At 37.4% G+C, this 16,149-nt stretch overlaps 2 protein-coding genes across 4 annotated transcripts in view; both read left to right on the top strand.

Moving 5' to 3' along the window:
- The window catches only part of MRVI1 (murine retrovirus integration site 1 homolog), a 103,958-nt gene extending 99,618 nt beyond the window's left edge, over positions 1-4,340 (top strand). The window contains exon 26 of one of the 3 annotated variants that reach the window (XM_018076118.3): positions 874-4,340. In XM_018076118.3, coding sequence (XP_017931607.1) covers positions 874-1,114 — 241 coding nt within the window. In that variant the 3' untranslated portion in view covers positions 1,115-4,340. The remainder of the gene's footprint in view (positions 1-873) is intronic. The other 2 variants (XM_018076119.3, XM_018076120.3) reach the window with 2 other exon arrangements.
- Positions 4,341-7,195: 2,855 nt separating this feature from the next.
- On the top strand, positions 7,196-16,149 carry LYVE1 (lymphatic vessel endothelial hyaluronan receptor 1). The gene is made up of 6 exons (XM_008928338.3): positions 7,196-7,400; positions 10,868-11,027; positions 11,116-11,255; positions 13,260-13,556; positions 14,333-14,411; positions 15,162-16,149. Exons 1-6 carry the CDS (start codon positions 7,319-7,321, stop codon positions 15,346-15,348), a joined length of 945 nt encoding a protein of 314 aa, XP_008926586.3. The 5' UTR covers positions 7,196-7,318; the 3' UTR covers positions 15,349-16,149.

Below are 16,149 nucleotides of genomic sequence, written 5' to 3'. Positions count from 1 at the left end.
TGGAAGAATTCATTTCCACTCCATAAGCATTGTGGTTATAAACATCTGTAGATTTGAGGCTTCAGCCATGTTCAGAGGGCAACCATCTCGCTAGTCATGAAAGACTAGTCATGAAAGTCATCTCACTCTCAGAAAGAAATGTTTATGACATGTTCTAATGTTTAATTTAGTTGATCAAGGTATGAACAGTGCAGGATTTTGCATCATATCAAGCTCTGAGACAGGTGGGAGAAATAGAAGTGAAGTTTACAGTCTTGCAAATATTACTCAAATCATATCATAGTGAAATAGAAAATGAAATAAAATTTAGCTATTTAGCTATGTAAGTGTGACTTTGCAAAATGTAAAACTGCTTAAAAGTTTCTGCCCAAACTGTGTGCAATTAAGATAAAATAGAGAATAGGGAAGGCTTTTTAGCACATAGAAAGGGGTGGGGAACCTGAAACTGTTTGAAATGATAAAACTTTATGTAACTACTCTATAATGGTAAGAATAGGAGGTAAAACTAAGTGTCTATTTAAATAAGGCAGACTCCAAAAAGAGTGTGTGTATAGATAATTTCAAACTTGCTACTTTCAAACTGTATAAAAAGCTATGGTATTGGGGAAAAACACCTGCCCCTTTGCATTCCCCGGCCGTAATAAAAGTGCTTTTCAGACTGTTCAAAGGTTTCTTTGAATCAATAGTATAGTTTGAGTTGGAATGTCTGAGTGTACAGCTCTCCTTAGAAGAATTTCGCAGTCTGTTTCTTCTTTGACAAGGTGTTTCTATTGGGAAAAAAAGATGGTGCACCATATATCTATGAAACCTCTCAAACTGCAAAGCTTAAGATAATAAATTTGCATATATAACAGTTTTCTTTTAATTTTACAGCAGACTTGAAGTCATCATTAATTATTTATATATACTGTACCCCAAACTGTGCAAACACTGGAACGTGGTATGGCTTGTAGTGGCTGCAATCATCATTTTTGCTGTGGTGTTGGGAATCTACCATTCCTACAACTCCTGCGATGAGAAGTCAGAGGGAGCTGAAGGGAAGGCCAGCTGCTCTGCTGCCCACCAGTATTCCTGGTGGAACTCAGGATTTCGACAGGAGCAACGCACTGAATAATAAAGGAGCAACCAGGGATTTCTGGTACCTGAGCAAGTTTGCATATTAGACCACTGTTGTTAAAGGTAGTGCTTAGTCACCCCTACGGCTGTCACACGTGAGCTGTCAGACAAGTGAGTTGCTCCACACCCCCAGGCCTGGGGATGCAGGGTGAACACATCTTGCCCAGATGAAAATCTGATGAATAATCCTGTCAGCCCTCTTGTTGTAACTGACTGATACAAATAAAGTATTGTGGAATCGTGATAAGGTTGTGGCAGTAATGAGCAACCAGCAAAATGTTGAAAAGAATGATTTGCACAGGACACTGATGTTTTGAAGAAAATCATAAAACCTGCATTTGCAGTTAGTGCTTTACTTGGCATTTCCTGAATTTATTGTTGATTGTTGAAGTACTAATTGCATTTAAGTCCTTTGGGGTTTAAGAGTCTAATTAATTTCCTTATTCATGATTATTGGGTAGAAATAGAAGTTCTTCTATGGAAGAATCTAATTATATTATTAGACCAAATGCCTTGCTGATAGAGTAATTTTAAGAGGAATTATCTGTATGATTATTTAAATGGAATGTTAAGTACATGCTTAAATGTGTTTTATGATATACTTTAAGAATTGGACCACCACTGCTTTTTTAAAAATGGAATACTCAACCTAAAATGGGGTCCATGTGACATCATCAAATAAATCTGGGAACTTCTGATATATCTAAGGGACATCTTTGCAGAAATTTCTGTATGACACTCAGAGTCAGGGCTGGTTACAGCAAAAAGTAGTTGCTGTTTGGAAGGTTAGATGAGCTGCCCAAGCCCAAAATACAGCACTCTTGGACATGGGAATTCTTTATTAAAAAAGAAACAAAGAAAACAAAAACTCTTCAAACATCTATGTACAGGTGATCACACTTAGTGGACTCTGCCCTACTACTAATACTGGAGATAGATATTCTTTGAGGTCTGCAGCAGGAACACAGTTCTGCAACAGCCAGAACCCAACCAGTGCCTACGTGAATCAGGACAGGGAAGCAGTGAGGACTTAAGAAAGCTCACTGTGTGTTTTTAGTAGTTCATTTTCAGAACCTGATGCCAGGTTTCCAAATGATCTGATACACTTCCAAAGCTGAACTGCCAGGTCATGAGAGATTCATCTCTTGCAGTTCTGCCTATCTGGGAGTTGCGAGTTCTTACACAAGAATGTGAAAGTCTGAAATTCTTGGATAAGCAATTCCAAAATGGTGAAGCCATTATCTGTAAAAACCCCACCACCTAGGGCTGAGACCAAAATGTGTGTCACTGAGGGTGTACCTTATGTACCTGCTGAAAGTCACTTCTGACTGAAGGTGAATTGTGTCTTTCCTCAGCTATAGCCACAATATCAAAATCAGTGTGACACTTGATTGCACTCATATCTTGCATTCTTCTGGCATTTCCTGGCTGAGAAGCAGGTCTGTTCACCAACTGAAGGATAAGTGTGTTATGAAGTACTGTAATTTCAGTTCAGACACAGATAATACTGTCCTGTTTTCTTTTGGTGTAAACACTGAACCTCAAGCTAATTATCAAAGAAAACAGGTTCCTAACTCAGTCAGCAATTTAATTCACATGTCTGGCACTAGTAACGAATATCCTGCTAGTGAATTTTTGTTTGTTGCATCTTTAGCCACGTGTTTCTTAGGAGACATTTATAGAAAAGAGAAAGAAATTAAAAATTTAAAAAAGCAGACCATAACCACTTTTTTTTTAGGGGTGGTGGGGAATGAGGAGTCTATAAGCAGTTAGAAGGGAGGTTTTGTATTTTAAAGTCTGTATTATTGAGGAATAATGTGCCTAAGGAAGTTCAAAAAGGATAATGGGAAAGTGTCATTTGGTCTAAAATTGTAATTGGTAAAGAATAAGACAGAAGAAGGTTTCTTGCAAATTACTTGGAATCTGTTTGGTTCAGTTAGAATATCTGACTGTGAAGAACTACTGTGATATTTCACATACTTTCAGTATTTGAAGAAACTTGTCAGTTGTTCTTTGAATACTTCTTTATTCAGCTTCTTTAACTTAATATTCTTTACAAATAACATGCTTAATAAGGCATTAAAAATTGAAGGTAAATAGTTCTGAACATTCAGAATTCTCTATGCCAGAAATTATGGAGCATATTTGATTATGTGATTGTGGACATGGTGGGCTGCATTGAAGAAAAATAATTATCAGTGCCTATAATCGAATTAATTCACTTTTATTTGCATCTGCACTGATGTGGGCCCACCAGCTTATTTTAAGTACACATAGAAACTTATTGATATCAACAGGACTCTCAAACTGCTTAATGTTAAGCATGTTCTAAAGCTTTTTTGGTCAGTGGGTGAACAAAGTCTCCATGCTCCCTTGAAATTCAGCACACTGCCTTTTTGTGGAATTAGTGCACCAGGGCCAATTCCCATGAGTAGTTGTACTGATTTGAACTGAACTACTTGCATGTCTAAGGCAAGTGTAATTTTGCCACAAAGTTTTTGCTTGCTTTGGGGAATCTACTGAAGGAGGCAAGAGATTTTAATGAGGGTGCAAAAATGAAGATAAAGTTTATTTTTAAAAAAATTCTTCTTTTTATAAGTACTTTGAGCAAACTGTCCACTAAAAATAACAAACCACAATGACTAACAGCACAGTAAATAGTTTTGCTTATATTTTTCAGTTAGTTAATGAAAACACCTTTTTTAATAAGAATCTAGATTAAGCTCAAAAACTATTCTAAATGTCATTTTATTTGTTGGATGTTAGTTTGCTTTATCTGGGAAAAAAAAACCAACAACCTCTTCTGTGTTCAAAGATCACATCAGATAACAAGAAACAGAGCTATTATTTATGCTATTAACACTGAAATAGTTTTCTTGAGGTGCAATATTTATTTTTCTGCTTTAACGAGACACATTTATTGTTTTTCCTGCACAGCACAAATGTTTCTAGTAAAAGGAATTTCAAAAGGGCACTATTTTTGTGTATCATATTTAAATTTGTAATATTGTAAGATTTTGCACAAGTGTGCTGGTATTGTACTGTATAGTATCACATACTTGAGTTTTGAAATAAAAGTATGGTTTCAAGTCCTCAATGTTGTTACCTTAAGGATTTGGGGTTTGCCTGTGCTCTGTCTGCACATTGATGGCTGTGTTCTCATGAAGCGTGTTACATCTATCAAGGATCTTGTTCTTAGTTTTCCAGTTCTTGAGGAAAATTATGTAGAAGAAGCAAGCAAACTCCTGTGTCAATAGAGAGAATGTTTGGGAGCAGGGTCGTGCCTGTCACACCATAGCAACCAGAGGAGAGAGGAAGCTGAGATATCCTGGAGAGAGTTTAGCACCTGCTTCAGAGGGAGGCCACGTGTCACTGAGGAGGCCAAACGTGGAGAGCCACAGGGGAAATCTGTAAGCAAAGGATTCTGAGCGAAAGGTTAGGATTCTTTATTTGCTTTGTGTCCTCGTAGACTTGAGAGGTTGGGGAAGCCTGGGCTTTGTGGAGAGCTGTCCAGTGGGTAGGAGACAGTGCTCTCTGATAGTCAGTGACAGGGAGAAAAACTCTGGGACAGTGACAACCTTGAAAGGAATTGCTGTAACCATGGAAAGACCCCGACATTTGTATTTTCTGCATAAACGTGTTTCCTCTCCTGCTGTTCAGGTTTCAAGGGTCCTTTAGAAATGATTGTAGAGAACAGTTACTTCTGTCCTCCCATATGAAAAGTTTTCTGTTTAGCAACCCTCATCAGCATTTTAAAACATGCTGGCATGAGAGGCTGGGAATTTTTCTTATAAGTTACTACAAGTATTTAGGTCAAACTCTAATTAATCATTCTGTATAAGTCTGCGCTTTTTTTCACCGCACTAATTATGATGAAGACACAGAAAAAGGTTAAAGACCTTTTGTACTGTTACAGTCCAGATAAGTGGTCTTCCACACAGTTTTAGAACAGCTGAAATACAAAAAGGAAGAAAACGACAAAAAAATAGTTATTTCTGTCTCATTTCATCACTCTAAAATTCTTTTCTCCCTCCTCTAATCTGTGTTTTGCTCTTAGAAGACCGTGTGAAGCAGCTTATATTTTTGTTTGGTTTTGCAAAGGTGTTTATCTCATTTTTTCAACTAAAAGTCCTACTAAAGATCAAGAGCACAGACTGAGTTTGACTAAAGGAACTTTGCCACAGTGAGTATAGTAGGCACAAAGTGTTAAAACTCGGCAGGACAATTAGCACACAATTTTAAAATGTCAGAAGCCCAGCTCTTGATTAGTTTTCATGGTAGGAAGTACTTTGCAGTTCAAGTTAAGCACGGAGATGGTAAGATTTTGTTTAATGTTCTCAGTGTTTTACAGCCACAGTCTACTTTTCTCCTCCCACATTGTAAATGCAAGTGAATCCACTTACAACCTGCTTCGAGTGAGGATTAAGTCTGATTACAGTATCTCACATTGCCATCACTTTGTAGAGGCAGGTTAGTACAGAACAATAAAGGAGGGAAGAGAAACTGGAGCAAGAAATTTGTCTGAAGATCTCAAGGAGCTTTACTAACATTCAGTTCCAAACCACAGCCCAAGCACAACCCAATTTTCATTTCGTTATTGCTGATGGAGACATTATTTCACTAACCCACAGCATTCTCCCATTCTCCTTAGGCCCTGCAGGTGCCTGTCTGTGTTACAGAATACCAAATCATATCATAATCATGTTATATGCTGCCCTAGGAGATTGGGCATGTGCCCAGTTAAAAGCTAATATTGCCTTAATATATTAAGTGGGAACTTTCTACAATACAAACCACAGCTTAAAGAGGTAGCTACTGTTACATTTGTGTTTACAGGACTTTGAAAACAGCCCAAGGACATAGGGCATCGAAAAGCTTCCTGAATCACAAATTGAACATGATGTAACAAAACCATCCTGTTGCAAAAAAAAAAAAAGAGAGAAATGGCTCACACCATTCTGAACTCTGTAAGCAGGTAAAGCAATTTATTAATCAGTGCTTGGCATTGGCAAGGCCTCACATGGAGACAAAAGAGCGAGCCAGCAGGGGTTTCTTAGCTGAAAGAAAAGTGGGAGCAGAGGCATAACTCTTTAAATACATAAGATAGTTGCAAAAGATAAGGGAATAAACTATTTTCCATGTTCATTGCCAGCAGGAAAAGAAGTGATAGGTTTACATTACTAAGTCAGTTTAGAGTAGGGAATACCTGTGAACAGTAAAGGACAGCGAAGCACTGAAATAGAGTGTTTGAGGAAATGTTAGGAACCTGTCACTGGAAGTCTTTGAGAACAGGTTCAACAAACATCTGTCAGGAATAACAGAGATACAGCTGATATGACTGACAGCAAAGGAACTAGTTCATCTCTGGAACCCTGCCCTGTGCTTAAAAGAATCTCTGAATCAAAAAAAATAATTTCTCTGCTAAGACTCCCTGAAGGTTTTCTAAGTTACAGCTGTGAGGATCATCTCTGTTTTGAACCCATCTGTGGAAATCACTGTTTGTTGGAACTTCACAGAAGGCAGCATTGGTGGGACTGGCTCCCACCTCCATACCTACAGTCTCACATGGAATCTCATTTACTGTAGTGGATCTCCAAATCTGTTCAAAACTGGGTTTCAGTTACCTCTGTGTTATGGTAACTCTTTGTGCATTGGACCTCTAAGGGAAAAAAACCAGTAAAACTACTCCATCAAGACATATGGGATAGTGGATGTCCTTCTAATTCCAATAAACAAAAGAAAAATCCATCGTGGCATGCTGTGATACAATAGGAGGACTTGATTTATTTACCAGATGAATAGATAACATGAATAATGAGCTGATAACCAGTAAAAAAAGGAAAAAATAGCAAAAGAAAAACTTCTTTCAAAGTGTTTACTGACTTAGCAGCCTACCAGTCTTATCTCCCTTCCTCAGCCCTGTTTTCTGAATCAGCAGTAGTTAAATTTTCCAGCAATCCCCACATGAAAGGGAGTGTAGAGGGTGACTGGGGATTTCCGGTGAGTGACCTCGCCTTTGAGTGGGACAGTCAATGCTTTTGCTCTGACATTCTTTCTATGAAGCACAGCAGTGACAGCTGAAGTTGCTTTCCAGAAGTCATCTCAACAGAGGTCTGGCAGTATTCAATACCTTAATTTTCTTAGCACAGAAGACAAACCACCTTGAATTCTCTAATTTCCTGAATTTTTCAAGTTGGTGACAATGGCAACTAATTTTGGAGTTACCTCAGCAGTGTTTTTCATCTGGGTGATGACATTCATGGCTCAAAATTACTTTGTAACAGGTATGTAAAGTTCCACCTTTTAAAGTGTTGAAAAAAGTAGCTAGATTTACAAAAATGGGGGGAAGGGTGTGTGTACTAATGTGTTTCTGGCATAGGAAATCACAGAATTTTGAGACTACAATGCAATGAAAACTAGCATATAATGATTTAAATTTTAGTCTTATTTTATTGCTATCTAAATGCTGAAGCATTTTTATCTAAATGCTACAGAACTGCATATTTTAAAAATTTGGTATTGCATTTAGGATTCAGTTCAGATTTATTGAAATGTAATTTTATTTTGTACTATTTAAAATACTAGAGAAACAGTTTTGTATAACCTCAGAGAGCAAAATATGCATGAAACAAGTTCTCTTTCAAATTCCATCATCAACTTGATGCAATGTATTCTAACTGCAGTAGCTTCTGGATATCTGCAGATACTCAATGTGCATCAGAAGTCTCCAGATGCTTCACTGTAATTTGCAAGGAGTAAATGCTTGTTCTACTTATGTAAAAGAACATACACAGTTATGGCAGACAATTGATTTTGTCACCTACTACTGAAAGACTTCTGAAGGAAATCTGGACTGAGTGAATTAGATGCTCACATCAAATCCAATTGAAATTCCACAGGATTGGAGTAGCTAACAACTTCTAGTCTCCTGCAGCAAAACTGTATAATTTTCACTGGGGGAATGGAGAGCTTGAGTGTTGTTCTTTGCAGCTGTTTGGGTGCCCCCCAGCTCCACTCCAGGAGAGCACCCTCCCTTGGGGTACCTCCTCGTGCACCCTCTGCTCACTGGCCCGAGAGCTGCAGTTAAGCTCAGGGCTGATCTCCAGCTGTGTTTTCCAGCTGTGTTGTAGCAGGTGATGTCCCTCCTGTAGTGACTTGCTGCCTGGGCTTCACAGATCAACTCTGCATTTAGGCTGTGGGTAGCCTTGTCTCCAGAATGGACTTCAGGCACGTGTTATAGGTAGCACCATCTTCTGCTGTTCCCAAACGGACTTTCTGGGTGTCTGACTCATTATCCTGCTCTCTCTGGGGCTGGAAGTGAAACCTGCCACTGTCACTGTGGTCCTGTTCAGTGCTGTGGGACTGTGCCCTGGTCAGTGAGGGCACTGCCCTGCCTGTGCTGCCCTCTGCTCCCGGCTCCTCTTTCCTTGTGGAACAGCCTCATTCCTGCTGCTCCCTGGCATCGGCAGCCAAAGGAAACTCTTCCTAATAAATCAGAGTGAAGGCTAGGCACAGGGCAAAGAGAAAAACAACAGCTTCCCCCCCCCCAAAAAAAAGCTAGAAGGAAACTAAAATTCAACAAAGTCAATACCCCTAGCTTACAAAAATTGAACAATTTTCTTCCTGTTCTATGACAGCTTTGTCTTGCTGTGAGATTCTTTTGTCTAGGTCTTCCCACCTATGTCAGTAAAACAGATTTTTCACCCGAGACCCAAATACTGAGGAGAATGTCCCAGTATTAGTAGGTCAAGTAAGCACAGCAAAGCTCGAAGCACAGCTGTGTGTAGCTTGTGGACAGAAAAGGATAATGTGCTTCCAAGGAGTTAGTCTGTCTCCTGTAGAAACTCAGTCATCTTTACAACAGAGCTCAGAGGTGATTTAAGAAGTGATGGAAAGACTTGAAGAGGCTATTGTTCTCTTTCTGGGTTTCTTCCTTACACTGCAGAACCATCCAGAATTTAGATGGAATCTGATAACTTTTATGAAACATATCTTTTACTTCACCATTTTGTTTTAAAAAACTTAGCAAATTTTAACGTACAACTTCAGCACATATCCTAGAGTCACCTTTATTATCACTTACAACTTCTTTTTCTAGTACTGAATTTATATATTATGCTTTGTATCCATCATACAATTCATGTGTAAAATATTTGTCCTGTAATTGAATGACTAAAGACTGTAGCAGTTTACAAGTACCTACATAATTTTCCAAGATTTCATTAAATTCCTTTCTGTCAGCTGCTCAGCTTTATTTGAAATTTGTAAAGTTGATCATTGAGAAACTTTCATTCTCAACATCACCTTCTTTAAAAGTTGTGTTGCTCAAATCTAAAGATAGAAAAATAATTGACTAAGTGAGCAATAAGAGTAAGAGTAAAGTCAGAGCATAAAGAAGTAAAGAAAGAAAGGAACTAGTCATAAGAGGAGGAGGAGCAGGGTATTAAAAACTGAGAAAGAGGAGCTGTGGATGGGCCTCAGCAGCTGAGATAAATCCACCTGATTCAATGATTGTTCCACCAAACACTGAAGTCCAATTAAACAAAATGTAAGGACAGCAGAGATGCATCTTTTTTTCCACAAGCCGTTTCCAAACCCACCACATCCAGTGGGAGCAGGAGCTAAGAGCCTGTCTTTCTTTTAGCACTCCACACAAGCTTAATCACCTTCTCATCATGAGGGTGGCTTGGCTGCTAGTTCTATCTTTTCATTCATAAAATTCAATTTAAGTTGTATTGCTAAGAAGTCATGTGGTGGATTTGCAGGCATCACTTCAGCCTGCTTTGGAGAGTTTGTGGGTTGCCTATGTTCTGAAACATAGATTTTATGAAGTATTCATTATTGTACATACTTGGTGAGGATAGTCTGCCAAGCATATTGAGCAAGGAAGTAACACCTGGGGCTGTTGGTTATCTGATGTGCTGGCAATGAAATGCTGAAATGTTTCATTTATCAGGGCAATTACTGTATGTAACTCAAAAATAAAAAATCTTTTTTCCCCCAGTATATGCTTCCAGTGAGACATGGAGGCAAAACAGTAATATCCTTTCTCCTTGTTTGTGCCACTTCCTGAATTTTATCCTATGCCCCTAACAGAGGCTAAGAAAGCAGAGGAGGTGTAACCTAAGCTATGCACTTGCTGGTGCAGGTGTCACAAAGAGTGGACCAGCTGTGCTTATCTAAAAAGCTGGATGAACTGCCTGGAAAAGTGTCATAAATCCACCCTATCTCCTCTTTTCCTGCCAAGTTCAGTAAACTGAATGCTTGACAGTGGCTGGGGGTTAGAAGCATCATGCCAAGATAGGAAAAAAAAAAAAAGAGTTTAGGAGGAATAAGGAACACCAGGAATGACAAAATCTTTATATTTTCTCATTGGTATATTAACTCTATGAAAAATTATGCATAATACTTTTGATATTATATACCTTATCATCTTGATAAGAGGGGTGTAATGATAGAATAATCAGTGCCTCAGTGCAACTGCTGGTTTTAATTTGTTAGAAAAACAAGGAAATAAGACTGTATATGCACTCAGTCTAATAACAGCCAAACCTCTTGAAATTCTAGACTATTGTTAAAAAAATATGTTCTGTTTTAAAATATCTTTTACACTAGAAATTAGTTTTCTACTATCCTCAAGCTAGAAACTTTAAAAAATTTCAATTCAGTTAAACGTGATCCTAAATTCTTCATGAGGAATAAACGTTAATATTCAAATGCTAACCTTGAATATTTTATGGCTTAATTGCAGGTTCCATTCAGTCACCTTGCAGGATCACAGGTGTAGGACTCTATCTCGAAAAGAAAGTGAATTTCTCAGAAGCAAGTAATGCATGTAATCAACTGAATCTACAATTGGCAAGTAAAGACCAAGTTGAAAATGCTTTGAAACATGACTTTCAAACATGCAGGTATATCAGTTAGTGGCTCATTGCCTTAACACCTCTACAAGGCTGGTGATAAATCTGGTACTAAAAGGACCGATGCTTTTTATTGTAGCTTTGGATGGGTGAAAGATGGATTTGTTGTTATTCCTCGGACAACACCCAACAACAAATGTGGTAAGGGCAAAACTGGACTAGTGCGATGGAATGCTGACCTCCTTCAAACATTTCATGTTTACTGCTTCAATTCCTCAGGTATGGAAACATGACAACTACATTTCTTGTGTTTTGGTTTTTTTAATATCTGCATGAAAAAAATAATGAGAGTTCTTATAATTTGTTGACCCTTTCCCCCAAACTTAAATGTTATCAAGCTATATTTGCCTCAGAAGCTTCCAAGAAATACAAAGGGTCAATTCAGTCAATCCAAATTAATAATTTGGTGCTGCCATGAAAGCTCTTGAAGAAGAGTTGCTTTTACCATTCTGTAATGTTGATGCAATGCTCTTAACATGTTTTGGTTATTTAGGCAGGTTCATTTGAGAGACAGTGAATCGAATCTTTAACCAGGGTGTCTGTGTGTGGTCTGTTTGTTCTTTCAAAAAGGCCAAGAGTGGGGTACTTCAGGAAAACTTGAATGTCTTTTGATAAAGGAAAATTAAACTAAATTAAATTATAAGGCAGAACAGCCAAGAGATCATAAACCCAACTAGATTCCCAATCTATTATCCAACAGCTTTCTTTAATGTGCATCATCCTATGTGTGAAAAGGATGCTGAAAAGTTCATTCCTTACCTTGCTGATAAGGAAGCACTGCACGGGCAATGCACTATTAAACACTGAATTATCACCTAACCTATAAAGTTAAAAATTACATGATTAGGCTAACTTAGTTTTTCTCTGCAGTTCAGAGCTTTTATTGATGAATGCATTGATATATTAGTGCCATGGCAACATGCTCTAAAAGAAGCTGCTCCTATTGGTATTGTTATTTCTTCTGTTCCTATGCAACATGGTGTTTCAGTGCATGAAATGTATGTTATTCTGCACCAGAAATATTGGGTAAATTGAGTAATGTTAAAAAGGTAGCAAGTAGTTTCAAATTATTGCTTTGTTTAGCTTTAATTTTGAAATAATAATAATTATATATATATATTATACTGTTGGAGTACATGAAGAAAGTTAAGCTTTCCAAATGGTTAGAGTACAATTTAATGTATATTTAACATTGGGATGATTCCGCATTTCTTTATCTTTACTTCCAAACTGTTGCCTGTTCTAGGCATTTCTTACCCAAAATATTTGTCAGAAGCTCATCCTGTCAATTTTCTTATGCCAGAAAAGGTGCCAAAGGCGCTTGAAAACCATCATGGAAAAAGTATAAAGCCCCTGCCATTTAGCTTTTTATTCTGTGAGTGTAACTGCGTCATCAGACTTCCCATGGGGATTCATGGGGACAACAGTGCATACGTCATTTCCCTCTTATTTATGTTGTAATTTGGTTGTTACCTTAGTGAAATTTTTATAGCTTTACAGAATACAGAACTTCACTAGCAAAGAAGAGTTTCCACATTTTCACATGAGCCCTATTCGGAACTCAGCTTTTCCACTTGCATAAAAGATTTCCCTTGCATCTACATTTTTATATAGACAACATTCACTTCATTTAAATGACTTAATTTCTGAAAATTACTTTTTTTTCTTCAAACCTGAAGTTTGTCTCTTCCTAGGCCCCCCATCCCATTAAAATCATGTCTCTTTATTATTTCACACTAGTGCCTGATGTATCTGAAAGTTTTATGGGCTGCTATTGTTTCCAAGATATCAAATCAGTTTTCCAAGTATCAACAGTGCATGCATATGTTTTGAACATGTACATAATATCATGGAAATATTTTTGAACATTGAATCTGCAGTAGTTAAGTCTCCTGCTCTGCAGAAGGTTATACTCTTAGTTTTTATATGCAATATTATTCTACATACTTTCCATGGGGAATCTTGTCATTGATTTGCAAAAAAAAATTAGTGCTACACTTGCTCAAAAGAGTGTTTAATTATGTGAGTAATGATAAAAGCTGTGTAATCTGCATTGTAACCACATGTTTGAAATGGCCATGGCTGATTTGGGTAAGGCTTTTGTGAACAAATAATAATTTCCAGAAAGGAATGACTGAGGGACAATTTCAATAAATGTGTGTGCAGTAAGTACAAAACTAGCATCCAACACAACTGTTCACGTATTTCCTTTCCCTGCTGCAGATATCCAGATTGATTCATGTAAACCAGACCCAACCACAGCAACATTTCCTTCATCGAGTGCATCAACGGACTCGACTGCACACTCAGCCTCTGATTTCACTGAGAACATCACAGCAGTGCCCACTGTGACTGAGCCAGAGCAATTCCTGAAAAACAGAAGGTTTCGTGTCATCTGTGTAACTGAAACGTTACCCACAGAGGGGACCAGCACAGCGCTGCCAGAGGAATCCTCTGCGACTGCCTCTCCCAGCCACACTGCCCGGTCTGCCTTTAAGAACGACTCTGTCATCTTTGGAGGTAAAGGCCTTGCGGGGCAGTTATTTCATCAGCAGAGTGACTTAGGTAGAAGTCAGTAGTCAATCTGTTTGCTGCTATTTTTGGTCGCTACTCCAGCATCCATTTTGATGAACCTGCAGGCAGAAGAGGAGTGTTAGGGTTTTGCAGAAGCAAAGCTTATAAGGCAGAGGATTTAAAAATACTTTTTAAGTAGAAGTAAGGTCTGGTTTTCTACTCTTTGATAATATTTTGATATGAAACGGTGGAAGTTCATTCTGGTTAATGTGACTTGGGGTAAATACATCCCTAAAAAAGCCTTGGCAAACACTATGTGCTCAGAGTAGTGGAAAACTCATCAAGCTCTTAAAAACAAAGAAGTTTTAAGGAGAATTGTTGTTATCTAAATATGGAGGTGTTCTCAAGATGTGAGATGTGAGTAAGTAACCCTAACACATAGCAATGGAGAAATGGACTAAATATGAGGAAAAGAATTCCAACTGTAAGGATAGTTAATCCCAACAATGTGTTCTCTTAGGCAGGTTGTAAAAACTCTCCAATGAGCAGATTAGACAAATATCTGTCAGGGATTGCCTAAATACCTGTTTTAGTCTCTCTCGAAAAAATGAGCAGGAGTAACTCATCTTTTGAGATTCCTAATACCTCTATTCTTGAGTTGATGTGTATGTTCTCTTACATTAGGCTGGTTTTAGAAGAATCTGGATTTATGCTCACGAGCCTTTAGAAATTCAGCATTACGTACAAATAAAATTTTATGATTATATCACTTTTATCTCCAGGTATCCCCACTGCACTTCTTGTCCTGGCAATCATCTTCTTCATTATTTCAGTTGTTCTAGCAGTCTGTTATATCAAAAAGTAAGTTGTTTTTTTTTTTTCTATCTGAGACTGAGTTAACCCCCAGAGTACAACCAGTGAATATTTAAAATATATAGCTAAAGAGCAGAGAAGTAATGATGACGACAAAACAGTGAAGCACAAAGAAAAAACCACTTAAACCCAGTTGCTATACAGATAAGTTTGTTGTTGCTGTTGCCATTCTCTGCTTTAGAAAAGGAACCAAAGACAAATATTGCCTATTTTTGATTGGTCAATCACGTCTAGTGTGAAACATTTCCAAGTGTGTCAAAATAACAACACTGAATTGTGTATCTGTTCATTTACAAACCTGTTTATGCAGTTTTATCCCTCTTTTTCTAATATGTCAGACTCAAGGTGAAAGATTTTATAATTGCACTGTGATTGTGCTCAGAAAAAAAAAATAGTTGAGCTCATTTGTCATGTGTAAAGATCTTCAACACAGTGCATCACTAAATTCTATCAAAAAGTTGTGCATCTCTCACATCTTAGCCCAGGTAGCTTTATTGTTGTGTACCACAAATCCTGAATATATGTTGTCTGTTTAAAAAAAAATACCAAAATATTTCTTTAGAAATCTTTGTGCTTAAAAAAGCACAAAGATCTAGCAAGCCATCATTCTCTGTGAGATTTTTGCATGAGCATGGCAGAGTAAGTTACTTCCAGCTATTTTTCACTGTATTTCCTGAGTGATACTACCAAACTATGTCAATGTTTCTGCTTTACTATCCTTTTCTTTTCCATTTAAAGGTACAAGAAAACCTTCCCATTTTTAAACAAGACTCAGGAAAAAGAAATGGTTGGAACGGTTGCTCTCAAAGAGGCAAAGTTAAATGACAAAACACCTGAGAAGGAAGCACAGACTAATGGAAATAAGGTAGAAGAGTCTAAAACTAAGCCTGAGGCCACAGTAAAATGTCTAGAAGCAGAAGTTTAAAGCAAAGAATGTACAATTCTTGATGGAAATATAAAATTAAGCACACAGAACTTTGCAATGCTTTTAAACTTGGCTGATTGTGAATACTCATGAGTATTTTCTCTATCTTAACATGTGAAACCTTGTTTTTTAATAATTACATCTTTGTCTACAAATATTCTTGCAGGAGAACATGGTATTTTATTTACTTGAAATAAATAAAAAATCCATATTACAGCTCATTTTTCATCTATAATAAAGAAGTAATTAGGAATATGCTATTAATGACATGCACTGTGTTAACTATTTGCATTGAATTCAGATCAATATATCATTAAAAGGTTTTTATATCCAGCTGGAGGATGTCTGCTAACTTAATGTCTAATATAAAATGATGATACTGTAGTTATTCCTCATGTAGATCAGCTTATTTCCATCCAGTAGTTGCACACTGTTTAAAAAAAGTCTGTTTACAAACAGAAGAAACAGTTCTGTTTACAAGTGCGTGAAAAACCAAAGGACTAACCCACTGTCATTCAAATACCCAAGAAAGGGTACAAAGATGCTGATGTCTATATATACAGCAAAGAATAACTTTCTTAGATACCTTCATCCTATCATAATTTTATTTATTAAAACCAGTAGCATCTTCTGCATCAGATATATTGACAGGGGTGGGGAAAAAAGCCTTGATCTGTATCTCAACACTTATATTTGAGATATTTTGTGTATATTTAAGTGTGGGTTTCATAATAAAGGTCTCAGGTGGTATGGGATGTTTACAGTGCTTCATAAAAAATAAAGTATGGTTGGTATGTTTGT

Source organism: Manacus vitellinus, unplaced genomic scaffold (assembly GCF_001715985.3).
Source record: "Manacus vitellinus isolate BGI_N305 unplaced genomic scaffold, ASM171598v3 scaffold_30_pilon, whole genome shotgun sequence".
Classification (NCBI taxonomy): Eukaryota; Metazoa; Chordata; class Aves; order Passeriformes; family Pipridae; genus Manacus; species Manacus vitellinus.
The sequence above is the reverse complement of the archived record's forward strand: the minus strand, read 5'-3'. Positions and strand labels throughout refer to the sequence as shown.